General features: G+C 33.9%; 1 protein-coding gene across 1 annotated transcript in view; it reads left to right on the top strand.

Moving 5' to 3' along the window:
• The window catches only part of LOC137620053 (uncharacterized), a 54,624-nt gene that overhangs the window by 7,779 nt on the left and 31,845 nt on the right, over positions 1–15,000 (top strand). The window contains exons 5-11 of the mRNA XM_068350331.1: positions 198–1,771; positions 1,968–2,200; positions 2,675–2,996; positions 4,387–4,576; positions 4,783–4,890; positions 5,607–6,128; positions 7,563–7,741. Coding sequence (XP_068206432.1) covers positions 198–1,771; positions 1,968–2,200; positions 2,675–2,996; positions 4,387–4,576; positions 4,783–4,890; positions 5,607–6,128; positions 7,563–7,741 — 3,128 coding nt within the window. The remainder of the gene's footprint in view (positions 1–197; positions 1,772–1,967; positions 2,201–2,674; positions 2,997–4,386; positions 4,577–4,782; positions 4,891–5,606; positions 6,129–7,562; positions 7,742–15,000) is intronic.

Here is a 15,000-nt window from a genome sequence, read left to right as displayed (position 1 = left end):
AATTTTTCATTTGGGTTACTTTTAATCCAATCAACTTTAATTTGACATATTTAAATTTACGCTTCTATAAATGTAACGCGCTTTGCCTTCAACAGTTTTGCAATTGCTGTTAATTGTAGAATGTTACTTGAAATTTTCTGGCTGCATCAAATTATATCAGGTTTCCAAGCACTACTTCAAACTCTTTTTCAAAACAGACAGAAGCCCACCGTGCAGCGATGGCCGGACAAGAACAGCAACTGCGCGAAATCTTGGAAACCAATAGAGATTTAGTTAGTTTGGCAGATGAGAAAGGTAAAACACCACTTCATCTTGCTGCTGAGGGTTTGCACTTGGAATGCTGCAAGGCTCTACTAGAAATTAGTGACAAAAAAATCAATTTGAAAGATAACTCTGGCTATACTCCTCTGTTACTCTCAATTTCCTCTGGTGATATATCTTATGAAGTAACTAAATTACTGATAGAACATTCGGGAAATTTGAAAATAATAACCAGGTCAAAGCAAACTGCAGTGCACATTGCAGCAGAGAAAGGAAATGTTAAAACAATGAAATTACTATTAGAGACTGACAAAAGCAATCTAAATTCTAAGGATAGTGAGAAAGCAACTCCTCTACACTTAGCTGCTAAAAATGGTCATGTACTTGTATGTCAGGAGCTGATTGACATAGGGGCAAATAATGGTGCTAAAGACAGTAAAGGTTATACCCCACTTCACTGTGCCGCTCGAAGAGGATTTCATGCCTGCATGAAGTTACTGATTTCCTCGGGGTGCCAAGTCGATTCCGCAGATAAGCAAGGAAACACACCATTGCATGTTTACTGCAAACACGCAAAGAATAGACCTGAGTGTATAACGCTGCTGTTAGAAGCAAATGCCAATCCTAACGCCCAAAACCAAATTGGCAAAACCCCTTTCCACCTAGCTCAGTCACAAGAACTTGAAATAAGGAAAGCTTTCGAAGGAAGCGCTATTGACTTATCAGTTACAGATAACAAGGGAAAGACTGCTTTACACTATGCAGCAAAGAGAGGTAATTCAAGTATCAATGTGGATTTTATATTGAAAATGGAGAAGAAAACGACTGATATGAGCCATTTCATCAATATCCAAGATGCTGAGGGCTACACTGCTCTTCATATTCTAGCCAGCCGTGGTGATTTAGATGCCTGCAGATCTCTCATAATAAAAGGGGCAGATGTAAACATATCCTCCAAAAGGAAAGAAACAGCACTGCACATGGCCGCTCAAAATGGACGCAAACAGACAACTGAGCTCTTGATTCATAAAAAGGTGGCAGTGAATTCAAAGAATATAGATTCCCTCACTGCCCTCCATATGGCAGTGAAAAATGGCCATGCTGAATGTTGTGAGGTACTGATGAGAAATCGTGCCAATGTAAATGAGTTTGACCCAGAGAATAAGACAATTCTCCATATGGCTGTTGAAGGTGGACACATTTCATGTATCGAAACCATTTTAAGATTATATCCTTCATTAGTTGGACAAAGAAGAGGGAATATAAAAACTCCTCTGCGCATAGCAGTGGAAAACAACTCATTGGAATGCTGCCGAGCATTATTGAATACAGATAGAACTGAACTCTGGACCGAGGAATCTCCGAGTCCTGTCAGATTAGCATACGAAAAAGGATTTTTCGATATATTCCGCCTTCTTCTTATGAAATGCAAGCTGGAGGAGAGAAACCGGTCCTTTAAGGACATAGACTTCAGGAAACTTTTGAAAGTGGCTCTGGAAAAATCAAACAGGTAAGCATAGCTCCCTAAATGTTTCAAATATTTTTTTTCTATTCATAATAACCCATAGTCTATTAATAGATCTAACAGTGATTATTACTGTTAATGTATTACACAAACTAAGCAAATATTGCCTTTTTTGAGATTTTGAGAAGATATAAGGTCTAAATCCTTTAATATGTACTCTTATCCATATCTCTCCCCACAGCCACGTGGTCGAGAGTATAACAGAGAGTGTTTACTGGGAAGAATCACTCCAACCTTACTACGTCCCAGATGAAGATCTCATAGCAGAAGAAACACCAAACTTAAATCTCAGTAATATGGTTAAAGATCACGATCAACTGGTTAAACAGATATTCGATAAATGTATGCCTGGTCCGGAGCAAGGCACAGATTACTTCAAAACAGAATATTTGGATGAGATTCTCCAACAAAAAGGTTAGAGCAATGTACTCAATCGAAAATGTTAAAAACTAGTTTTGTCTTAGAATTATGTTCACTTCAAACTGAGTAAAGATTCAATTTTCCTAGACAAAGAATATTCTTTTGCTTTTCCGAATTGTACGTGACTCAATGTAGTTTTGGTATTTATGGTTCTTTTTCACAGCAGAGAATAAACAGGACAGTAAGAAATCTTTCAATGGATTAACCTCTAGACTATTTTTGGAAGTTTGGAGCATGTCTCGTCTTTTAATTCATCAAATTTGCAGAGCAAAGTGCCTTCATTGAAATAAATTCTGATTTAATTTAAAATATAGATATATCTGTTAATCATAAATCACTGAGATTTTCTTAAATCTTTATGATCCTATTTCCGTAAATTGAGAATTATATATAGCAATTCCCACTAAATTACTGGGAAGGCTACTTGACAGGCTTGTTTTACATAAAATGTATTGCTGATCACCATAGGTAACTCACACAATCAGGGTGAAGACGTAGAAGACATTCGTCCGTCTCCTTTCTGCCCAATCTATCCTCCTGAAGTCTTTGACTCTATAAGCGGAAAACTGGAAGAAGGTGTGAAGACAAACACGGTTAATCAAGAATGGCGCGAAAAGCATGTTTTGGCTCTTGCAATCGAGAAAAGACACCAAACGCTGCTAGCTCACCCCCTTGTCAAGAAGTGGCTTCAGTTTAAGTGGAATGCTTATATATGCTATTGGTTCTATATCTCAGCAGCATTTGCCATTGGACATGCGGCTCTACTGACAGCATTCACCTTAGTTTCTTGGTAAGACAAAATCACCATTCTTGCATTGTCTCACCAATGAAGTCATGGAAAAAGTTATTAGGATATTTGATGACAGGCAATGATAGATATATAGCCATAGATAATTAGCTGTTGAGAAGTAAGGTCGAAAAACATGACAGAGGCATAATAATTCTCTTTGTCACTTCTATAAAATGCTAGGAAGAAGATTCCGCAGTTTTAAATTACCAAGAATAAAAGAGTTACAGTACTGGGTGATTCTTCTTCTTCTTCTTCTTCTTCTTTGTCTACATCTTTTCCCACTTCTATGAGGTGGTATGGTCATGTCATGACAAGAGATGAACAGTATATTGGGAGGAGAGTGATGGAAATGGAGGTACGGGGAGCGAGAAGGAAAGGGAGACCAAAGCGAATGTGGGTGGACTGTATCAAGGATGACCTTCGATCAAAGCGATTAACCGGTGATGAGGTGTGGGACAGAGGTAGATGGAGAAAGCTGACCAGAAGCATGGACCCCACATAGAAGTGGGAAAAGATGCAGACAAAGAAGAAGAAAAAGGTGTATCAGCAGAATAATTCTATATGAAAAAAAACCAGATTTTCAAAGTCTTTGGGATACTTATTAAAGTCACCATTTTTTTTTAGACAGATTGGGGTTTTGTAAAGGATACCATCATAGCCCTCAAAAGATACCGCTTCTTTATACATTTTCGTGCAGAGGTTTTTTTAAGTGCGACAAAGTATTTTTGATATCAGTTGTAATGAACCTGACTCATTAACTTATTACGCCCATTTCTTGCACGAGCGGGCTGACATGTGTGCATTTACATGTTGATGTATAAGGCTTGTTTCACACGAGAGGATTTTTTTCCCGCGCGGGAAGACTTCCACGCGTTAGGGGGCATGTCATCACGCAAGCGGATTTTTTTCCGAGCGGCCTCGTAGATTCTATAAGCCGCAACACTGGAACCGCGAGGGTTAGCACTATACGCGGATACTAAAAAAAAAATAGCCGCTCGGAAATTCTTCCGAGCGGGCAGCAAGTGAAGGGTTTCATTGATCTTCATTTATTTATAATCCACGCGGACAAAACTGCGCGGCATCAAACCACTCGTGTGAAGCAAGCCTTAAGTAATGTTACAGATATTTGCAGTGGTTCCATTGTACACACATGCATATATATATATATATATATATATGTATTATATATATATGCATATATATAATATATAACATCGATAAAATTAGTAATAATGATAATAAAAATAACATTAATAATTATTAACATAATAACAATATATAATATATACTTATAAATATATTGTATATACCCATATTCATATACTGTATATACCAACAGCATAGTATTAACATTCCTATCTATACTTTCCTCTGTGATTATTCCCTACAGGGATTGGCGTGCAATGTATGATAAATACGGATTAGACCAAAAACATATTTGTACGTTCAACTACAGCTTAGTTGGACCAGAGGTAGAAGAAATGCTGGTAAAAGAAGCTCAAAAGCCAAACGGTATTTCGTATGCTATATGGACAATCGTGGTTCTCTGGATTATTACCAACGTCTATAAATTTGCAAGGGTAAGGTACCGTGTTCTTGAAAAGAAACATTACACGAAGGTTCTTGAAAAACTCATTGTAAACGGCTCTGCCTAGGTTGAAAGTGTGAGCTTGTATTTATTATCGTATATGAATAGGTGTATTTGATAATTTCAGTTTGTATTTATGAATATTTGAAGCATATCTACAATTTCTTAAGTTGAAATAAATTCTTCAACTCTTTGCAGTTGCAAGAACGAAGAATGGAAATGGTCCTCTCTGGCATCTGTATCATAACTGATGTGATCTTCCTCTCGAACTTCACGAAATGCTCGCGAGTGACGTCTGTTAGAGAGGTAAGATCCATTCTATATTCGGTACAAATCTCTCTCTCTCTCTCTCTCTCTCTCTCTCTCTCTCTCTCTCTCTCTCTCTCATTTAGAATATTTTTCCAGGGGCTAAATTTTGGTTTTGAAACAAAACATGAATAGTTATATCGCAAAGACTCAGTTTCATGAAATTCTTAAATCTTGATGAATAAATTGCTAGATATTTTTCTAGCCAAAATATGGAAAAAAATTTACGTATGGTGTACTGTGTAGTACTCAACTGGATATATATGTAACATGCATGCATATATATACACACACGCATTTATATACAGTATATATATATATATATATATATATATATATACCGTATATATACGTATATATGTGTTTTTTTTGTATACTCGTATGTCTATCTATCTCTCTCTATATTTAGATAGATAGATATACACATGTGTTTGTATGTGAGTATATAGACTCATCTATCTATCTATCTATCTATACATACATACATACATACATATATATATATATATATATATATATATTATATATATATATGTATGTATATATACATATATACAAGATCTATTTTAACTTTATATTCATCACTTCTCATGCAGTTTATTTATGTCATTATTTCAAGTCCTCACTTGGTTATTTTTCCCTGTTTGGAGCCCCTGGGCTTATAGCATCCTTGTTCTTTCCAGCTAGGATACACTACAATCTTACCTCTTTTCTAGGACTGGCAATGGCTCTTCGGCCCGCTAGCAGTAGTTTTTGCATATTGTCTTGCATACTGCAGTTTCAGAAGACATCCCTTTTATGACCTGAGGTTCTTCAGCTTCAGAATCTACATCTCCGCTGCGAAGGACATTATTCTTCCGCTCATCCTCCCTTTACTCATCTGCTTTGTTTTCTACATACTAATATCAAAGGGTAGCTTGACTTTAATGCTGAATATGAGTTGGCTGTTCCCCTTCTTTGAAGAGATGCCTTCAATCGGAACTCTACTCATGATTATCTTAGTAGCCACTGTATTTCTCGCCATCTTAGTAGCCACTGTATTTCTCGCCAGGATAAGAAGTGACGCAGATGGCAATGCTAAAGAACGCGAGGTTGACAGGATAGCCGATGCCATCGACTTAATTCTGGACTTTGATTTGCTCTTTCCAATCCTTAGAAAGTTAAACTACGTCTCAAAGATCACTGAGGCCGCAGAAAAGAAGCCGAGATGCTCCGGGACTGGGAGGTACTCACCCATCTAACAAAACACCTAAGAGATTGGATACTGCAAAAACCATAACGATAAAGATATACATGAAAACAGTTAAGATAAAAATACATATGAGCTGAGAATTGTGGACGTTTCTAGGAATTCTAATTCTCAGGAGAAACAGAAATACTAATGTCGCCACATACGTATCCATTACAAACGTTTCGACATTTCAAATGTCATCATCAGGGCTACCTAAAGTAAAGATAAAAGTAACAATATAAATTTAGTTTCAATTTTTATGTATTTTTAATGTCTTTACTTTACTTATTTTAACCCCTATAAAGGGATAGAGCAACAAGACAAAGTCTCTAAGTCCTTTAGAAAACCTGATTGATAAGAACAACTCTAGAGCGTAAGTATGTCCTTGGGATAACAGTTAGAAACAATATTCATACGCAAACATTTCCGTAATCGTTAAATTGCGGAAGATTCGAGAAACTTTTTCGTATGAATCAATTAAAAAATATATGATAACATTAAATAAATAATGGATATACAAATTTGGTTGAAACTGTAATAATACTATATATATATATATATATATATATATATATATATATAGTGTAATACCTTATCGTGGTGAAAGGTTTACTGGCCCGGGCAACACCATTATAGGTTAGTTTGCTCTGAGCAATCAGACGAATATCTCCCATTATCACCAAACCACCCTGGCTAACTGGTCTGAGGGCTTTGTCCTGCAGTGAACTAGAAACGGCCGCATTTGTTTATTTCATACATACAGACACACATACACACACACACACACACATATATATATATATATAAATATATATATATATATATATATATATATCTATGTCTATATCTATATATAACTAAGTTGTGATAAGTTTATCCTAAAAACACGTGTTATGCAAAAGATTGAATTTAAATTTTGATTTACATCGTTACAACTGTTCTTTTCCCTTTAGGTCTTTTCTATGTAAAAACGGTGAAATGATTCATATATTCTAATAAACATCACTTCATATTAAAATAAGAGCTTTTAATTACCTCATCAGTCTTGCTAACGGATGTTCTTGGAGTTTCCTAACCCTTGAGGAACGTGAAGGATCCAAAATACCACATTGTTGGAGCTTCTAGGTCCTCGGGTAACGTCATGGATTCAAAACACCACAATGTTGGAGCTTCCATGTCATTGAGGAATGTCAGGAATTCAAAATACCATAATGTTGGAGCTTCCTGTTCCTTGAGGAACGTTAGTGATTCAAAATAACATAATATTGGAGCTTCCTGGTCCTTGAGGAACGTCAAGGATTCAAAATACCATAATGTTGGAGCTTCCTGTTCTTTGAGGAACGTCAGGATTTCAAAATACCATAATGTTGGAGCTTCCTGTTTCTTGAGGAACGTCAGGGATTCAAAATACCATAATGTTGGAGTTTCTTGTTCCTTGAAGAACGCCAGGGATTCAAAATACCGCAATGTTAGAGCTTCCTGGTCCTTGAGGAACGCCAGGGATTCCAAATACCACAATATTAGAGATTCCTGGTCCTTGAGGAACGTCAGGGATTCAAAATACCACAATGTTAGAGCTTCCTGGTGGTTGATAAAAGTCAGGGATTCAAAATACACAATGTTAGAGCTTCCCGGTCCTTAAAGAAAACCAGATATTCAAACTACCACAATGTTAGAGCTTCCTGGTCCTTGAGGAACGTTAGGGATTCAAAATACCACAATGTTAGAGCTTCCTAGTCCTTAAGAAACGTCAGGGATTCAAAATACTACAATGTTAGATGTTTGCATCATCGCCTCTGGCGCTTGGCTACTGCGAGTTAATTGCTCATTCTTTTCGAAATACAGAACCCATACAGTTTTTTTTTTTTTTTTTTTTTTTTGGCGGGTGGGGGTTTGTTTGCTGCATCTTTAGAAGCTGAACAATCCCTTTCTTGTAATTATGGCACTAAATTATCATACGATGCAGCCTTTTTACTTTACTTTTACTTTAAGGTTTGCTTCCCTGTCCTATTAAACAGTGGAACCCTACGCACTACAGGATCTACAAGATCAGTTTGTTGTATAAACTCTTAGGCATTTCGCGTATCACACAACGTATTGCGTCTACATTGTCAAATTCACATTATCGAAGCATTTAGAGAACAAGAGAGTCTTCAGTTTCTTCTGGGAAATCTTAATATCTTCAATCTTTCGGATGTCCAGTGGGAGCATGTCGTATAGTTTTGGGGCCGCATAGTTGAAAGCTCTAGAACCTACAGTAGATATACACCTTGCCTCCAATAATTTTAAACAATCTGTGACTATTCATAAGTCGGTCAGAATAACCAGCAATTGTCATCTTCCATAGAGAGGTTCTTCTTCATAGAGTTCAATAAAATCCATCTAAAGAACGTTTTCTTCTCGTAAAGGAGACATCACAACACTTGAAATATCACGCTTAAACCGAGCTTAAACGTCACACCTCACCACACACGTCGAAATAGGTTGTTATGTCTACTGTGCTGAAAACTAGTTTTTCAGTAATCACGTCATCCCACAATTTCACTCCGAGACTATATAACAAGCTACCACGAAACATTCGAATGATTGAAGACATTAAGGCTTTCAAGAGGAAACTGAAGACTTTCTTATTTCATAAGTCCTTTGAAAGTGACGATTCAACAGTAAATGAACAATATGTGATATGAAATGTTAAATACTCTGAACGAACAAGGTAAAACGACAGTGGAGGTCCTGTAGAGAGTGGGGTTCCCCTGCTGTATGGGACCGGAAAAGCATCCGTCAAAGTAAGTAAGAGCCTGTCAATCAGTTTAAACTAACACCATTCAAGCTCAAATTGGCTTTTCAACTACTAGTTTAACAATTTAGATTTTACAAAGACGATTTAATATGACAAAAAGGCAAGGCATGATTTTATAATAAATTTTCTTTATATGAAGCAAAATTTTATTTCCACTCGCAGTAACATCTAGTTTATCACATAGCTTCGTCCAGCTTCTTTAAAATTTCAGGTTTATGTCAATGCAGCTCGTATGAATTTCCATTACTAGTCAAAACGTTCGAAATATCTATGCATTCTTTATGAAACAGGCAGTAAATATCAATATGCCAGTGACGCTAACAGAAAATAAAATAACTATTTGTCGAGAGGAGATGCAAAACTACCAAGGGGAAGTTTTCTGAAATGTTGGCAACATATAAAAAAATATGTAGATATAAAAATTCATACATAAAGTGCACGTGTAAATATGGAACAAAAGGAGAAATTTTTAATCTCCATGCCAGCTTTCAGAGATTAGATTACCCAAAGGCTCTGTGAGAGAGAGAGAGAGAGAGAGAGAGAGAGAGAGAGAGAGAGTTCCTCCTGGCTATGGATAAATTCTAATATCAACAAAACTGAATTTACGAAGCAATGATAGATCTGACTTTTGAATTCGTTAGGATGTAAAAGATATAGTTTGAATTGGAGAGAGAGAGAGAGAGAGAGAGAGAGAGAGAGAGAGAGAGAGAGAGAGAGTCTAGGTTCTCGAACACCAAGTTTCTGTTACGCATTACATATAAGTGTAAGGAGGTTAACGCAATTACAGGATGAATATTGCATTAGAGCTTCTTTTCGAGAGAGAGAGAGAGAGAGAGAGAGAGAGAGAGAGAGAGAGAGAGAGAGCAGAAAAAGGAAAAGTATGGCATCATGAAGTATTAAGAGAATATAACAATTAATTAGAGTTCTCTTGTTTGAGGGTACACTCCGGCACACTATTCTATGTTATTTCTCTTCCTCTGGTTTTGTTAAAGTTTTTATAGTTTATATAAAAGATAATTATGCTGTTACTATTCTTAAAATATTTTACTTTTCCTTTTTTCCTTTCCTCACTAGGTTATTTTCCCTATTGGAGTCCCTGGGCTCATAGCATCCTGCTTCTCTAACTAGGGTTGTTGTTTGGCAAGTAATAATAATAATAATAATAATAATAATAATAATAATAATAATAATAATAATAATAATAATAATAACATTGTATAAAAGCAAGTCGATGTCATTATACGCACTGACAGCTGGGAAATAAAGTTGGGAAAAACAAGACTAAAGAGAAGCGCACGACTCTGTCTAAATGTAAAACACCTTCGCCTAAATTACATTTCCATAATATTAACCTACGGATGAAACTGGGAGAAACAAAAGAGAAGCAGGATGCAATCTGCGAAATATGAAATGAACGTTGTGTTTTATTTAAGTAAATAGTTAAGAACCATTTTGATTTATTTTTGTGCAATGCCAAAGTAAATAATTCATATCTCTCTAGATTAGATAAAAGGAGAGAGAGAGAGAGAGAGAGAGAGAGAGAGAGAGAGAGAGAGAGAGAGAGAGAGAACTCCTACTACATTGCCTAATGCAATAATATACCAATGGGCATGATGATTATTATCTTTATTACTGTTTTTAAAATATCTTATTTCAATCGCTAATTATTTCTCATATAGTTTATTTATTTCCGTATTTTCTTTCCTCAATGGGCTATTATTCCCTGTTGTAGCCCTTGGGCTTATAGCATCTTGCTTGTCCAACTAGGGTTGTAGCTTAGCAGCTAATAACAATAATAATAATAATAATAATAATAATAATAATAATAATAATAATAATGTACAACCCTAGTTGGAAAAGCAGGATGCTTTAAGGGAATAATAGCCCAGTGAGGAAAGGATATAAGGAAATAAATAAACTACAAGAAAAGTAATGCAAAATCAATATGAAATATTTTAAGAACAGTAACAACATTAAAATAGATCTTTCATATATGAAGTTTGAAGAGAGTCTTATGTCATATGGCCATAGATACTTCTTCACATATATGAGGCTGATGGCAGACTGAAAATGAGTGCTGAAAAAGGATTGTTATTGTTATTGTTAGTTATTGTTATTGGTATTGTTATTGTTAGTTATTGTTATTGATATTGTTAGTTATTGTTAGTTATTGTTATTGGTATTGTTATTGTTAGTTGTTGTTATTGATATTGTTAGTTATTGTTAGTTATTGTTATTGTTATTTATATTGTTATTGTCATCGTCATTATTGTTATTATTATTATTATTATTATTATTATTATTATTATTATTATTATTATTATTACTACATGCTAGGCTACAACCACTTTAAATGACGTTAAATAAGGACTGTAAGTTGCTTCTTAGTATAGATAATTTTTCAATTTGAATATTCATAAATATGACCCTGTTATTCTGCTATAAACATAGACACATATACGAATATACACACACACACGTGAGAAGATATCTATGGAAAGTGATGGTATAAAGATTCTATCATTAAAGAATGAATTTTAATTCGAGCAAAACTTGCTCCGGAAAATAGATGTAATCAGAGTGCTTAAACATACCAACACATACGCATATTATATATATATATATATATATATATATATATATTTATATATGTGTATATATATAAATATACATATATGTATAATATCTACATATATATGATATACATGAATGAGTTAAATGGGTTGTCAGTGCACATACATGATTATACATACATATATGTATATATCCAAATGTATATATATATATATATATATATATATATGTTTATATACACACAAACATATATATGTTCGTATATATACATGAAAATACACATATACATACATTTATGTATATACATATATGTATATGCACTGACTACCCATTTATCTCATTCAAAGTTTTCCTTGGATGAGAATCTCTGCTTGAAGAATACAGTCTGTTTTTCCTCACTTCGAGGAAGGTTTTTCCTCACTTCTCAAAGGAACGTTTTTCCTCATTTCGAGGAACGTTTTCTTCTCATCATTATGACCCTTTATGACCATCTCGGGGCGACCCGGAGTGGAATCATTAGGAACTTTCTAAAACTTTCTTTTTTTCATCAATTCATTGATATGGAAAAGAGAAATAAAGAGAATTTGCACACGCGCTGCATATTTTTAATATACTTTAACAAATTAAATTCTGCGAGAGAAATCGAGAAAAATTGCAATGATGCATATTATTATTATTATTATTATTATTATTATTATTATTATTATTATTATTATTATTATTATTATTATTATTATTACTTGATAAGCTACAACCCTAGTTGGAAGAGCAGGATGCTATGAGCGCAGGGGCTCCAACAGGGATAATAGCCAAGTGAGAAAAGGAAACAAGGAAAAATAAAATATTTTAAGAAGAGTAACAACATTAAAATAAATATTTTTTATATAAACTACGAAAAACTTTAACAAAACAAGAGGAAGAGAAAGAAGACAGACATGCGTGCCCGAGTGTACCCTCAAGCAAGAGGCACCACCAGACTAGAGAACAATGGTTTAATTTTGGAGTGTCTGTCTCCAAGAAGAGCTGCTGATCATAGATAAAGAGTCTCTTCTACCCTTACCATGAGGAAAGTGGCCATTGAAGAACTACAGTGCAGTAGTTAACCCCTTGGGTGACGAAGAATCGTTTGGTAATCTCAGTGTTGTCAGGTGTATGAGGACAGAGGAGAATAAGTAAAGAATAGGCCAGACTATTCGCTGTGTGCGTGGTTAGGCAAAGGGAAAATGAACTGTAACCAAAGAGAAGGATGCAATGTAGTACTGCCTGGCCATTCAAAGGACCCCATAACTCTCTAGCGGTAGTATCTCAACGGGTGGCCGGTTTATAAACATTTAATTGGGAATTTAAGGTGTATAAAGAAGAGGGAAAAATATATAATCACAAGGAAGCATATTGGTTTTAGGGAAAGGTCAACATCGCAATTCTCGTGTCATTGTTCTCTGCACCAGCCAATATTTTATTTATTTCTTTATTCTTAAAAAATGAGTGTTTTATATTTTCTTGATCATTTAACAACTGTTTGATACTCGCTGAAGCAATGCTGATATGGCCATTCGTGTATCAGCTATGTCGTATGGAGAGAGAGAGAGAGAGAGAGAGAGAGAGAGAGAGAGAGAGAGATAAATAAAAAGCTTTAGGGGAAATATATAGTCTACGGTATTTTAAAATCTGATTAAATGTAGAGTTGTACAAACTCTACGGTAAATGCACTCCAGCTTTCACGCAACTAAAGATCACTCATACAAACAAAATTATGATAATAATAATAATAATAATAATAATAATAATAATAATAATAATAATAATAATAATAATAATAATAATAATAATAATAATAATAATCTGGAGAGTCTTTAATTTTATTTATGCATTAATAGTGCACATATCCGCCTACGTTAAAAAAAATAAAATCCAGGACCTTCTAAACTCGTTCCATGCTTAATCTATTCAACTAATCCTGGAAATCCGTCAGGAATTTTTGGAAATTGGTCAAACAAAATTAAAAATTGGACAGAAAGATAACAACGAGACACAGCTGAACCATAATCTCTATTAATTTAATTTGCATAATGTGAAAACTGATTAGAATCTTCATTTATCTATTATAATGTTATCCATTAATGTTAATGACTGTTAATTTAATTCATTAATAGTCCTTAATAGTGTTAATAATGCCATTGACTCTTAATAAGCTTAGGTATCATAAAGGTAATTTTGTTCCTTTCATTGGAATGTTGATTATTACCTCCACCAACAAAGGCTATTTTTTCCTGGATGAAATTTCATATTGAAGTTGATTAAATTTCAAAGTCCCTTTTTTCTTGAATGGAATCTTATATTGAAGTTGATTAAATTTCAAAGTCCCTTTTTTCTTGAATGGAATCTTATATTGAAGTTGATTAAATTTCAAAGTCCCTTTTTTCCTGGATGAAATTTTACATTGAAGTTGATTAAATTTCAAAGTCCCTTTTTTCTTGAATGGAATCTTATATTGAAGTTGATTAAATTTCAAAGTCCCTTTTTTCTTGAATGGAATCTTATATTGAAGTTGATTAAATTTCAAAGTCCCTTTTTTCTTGAATGGAATCTTATATTGAAGTTGATTAAATTTCAAAGTCCCTTTTTTCCTGGATGAAATTTTACATTGAAGTTGATTAAATTTCAAAGTCCCTTTTTTCTTGAATGGAATCTTATATTGAAGTTGAATAAATTTCAAAGTCCCTTTTTTCTTGAATGGAATCTTATATTGAAGTTGATTAAATTTCAAAGTCCCTTTTTTCCTGGATGAAATTTTACATTGAAGTTGATTAAATTTCAAAGTCCCTTTTTTCTTGAATGGAATCTTATATTGAAGTTGAATAAATTTCAAAGTCCCTTTTTTCTTGAATGGAATCTTATATTGAAGTTGATTAAATTTCAAAGTCCCTTTTTTCCTGGATGAAATTTTACATTGAAGTTGATTAAATTTCAAAGTCCCTTTTTTCTTGAATGGAATCTTATATTGAAGTTGAATAAATTTCAAAGTCCCTTTTTTCTTGAATGGAATCTTATATTGAAGTTGATTAAATTTCAAAGTCCCTTTTTTCCTGGATGAAATTTTACATTGAAGTTGATTAAATTTCAAAGTCCCTTTTTTCTTGAATGGAATCTTATATTGAAGTTGAATAAATTTCAAAGTCCCTTTTTTCTTGAATGGAATCTTATATTGAAGTTGATTAAATTTCAAAGTCCCTTTTTTCCTGGATGAAATTTTACATTGAAGTTGATTAAATTTCAAAGTCCCTTTTTTCTTGAATGGAATCTTATATTGAAGTTGAATAAATTTCAAAGTCCCTTTTTTCTTGAATGGAATCTTATATTGAAGTTGATTAAATTTCAAAGTCCCTTTTTTCCTGGATGAAATTTTACATTGAAGTTGATTAAATTTCAAAGTCCCTTTTTTCTTGAATGGAATCTTATATTGAAGTTGATTAAATTTCAAAGTCCCTTTTTTCTTGAATGGAAT

The sequence above is a fragment of the Palaemon carinicauda genome, chromosome 26 (genome assembly GCF_036898095.1).
Source record: "Palaemon carinicauda isolate YSFRI2023 chromosome 26, ASM3689809v2, whole genome shotgun sequence".
Taxonomy (NCBI): Eukaryota; Metazoa; Arthropoda; class Malacostraca; order Decapoda; family Palaemonidae; genus Palaemon; species Palaemon carinicauda.
The sequence above is the reverse complement of the archived record's forward strand: the minus strand, read 5'-3'. Positions and strand labels throughout refer to the sequence as shown.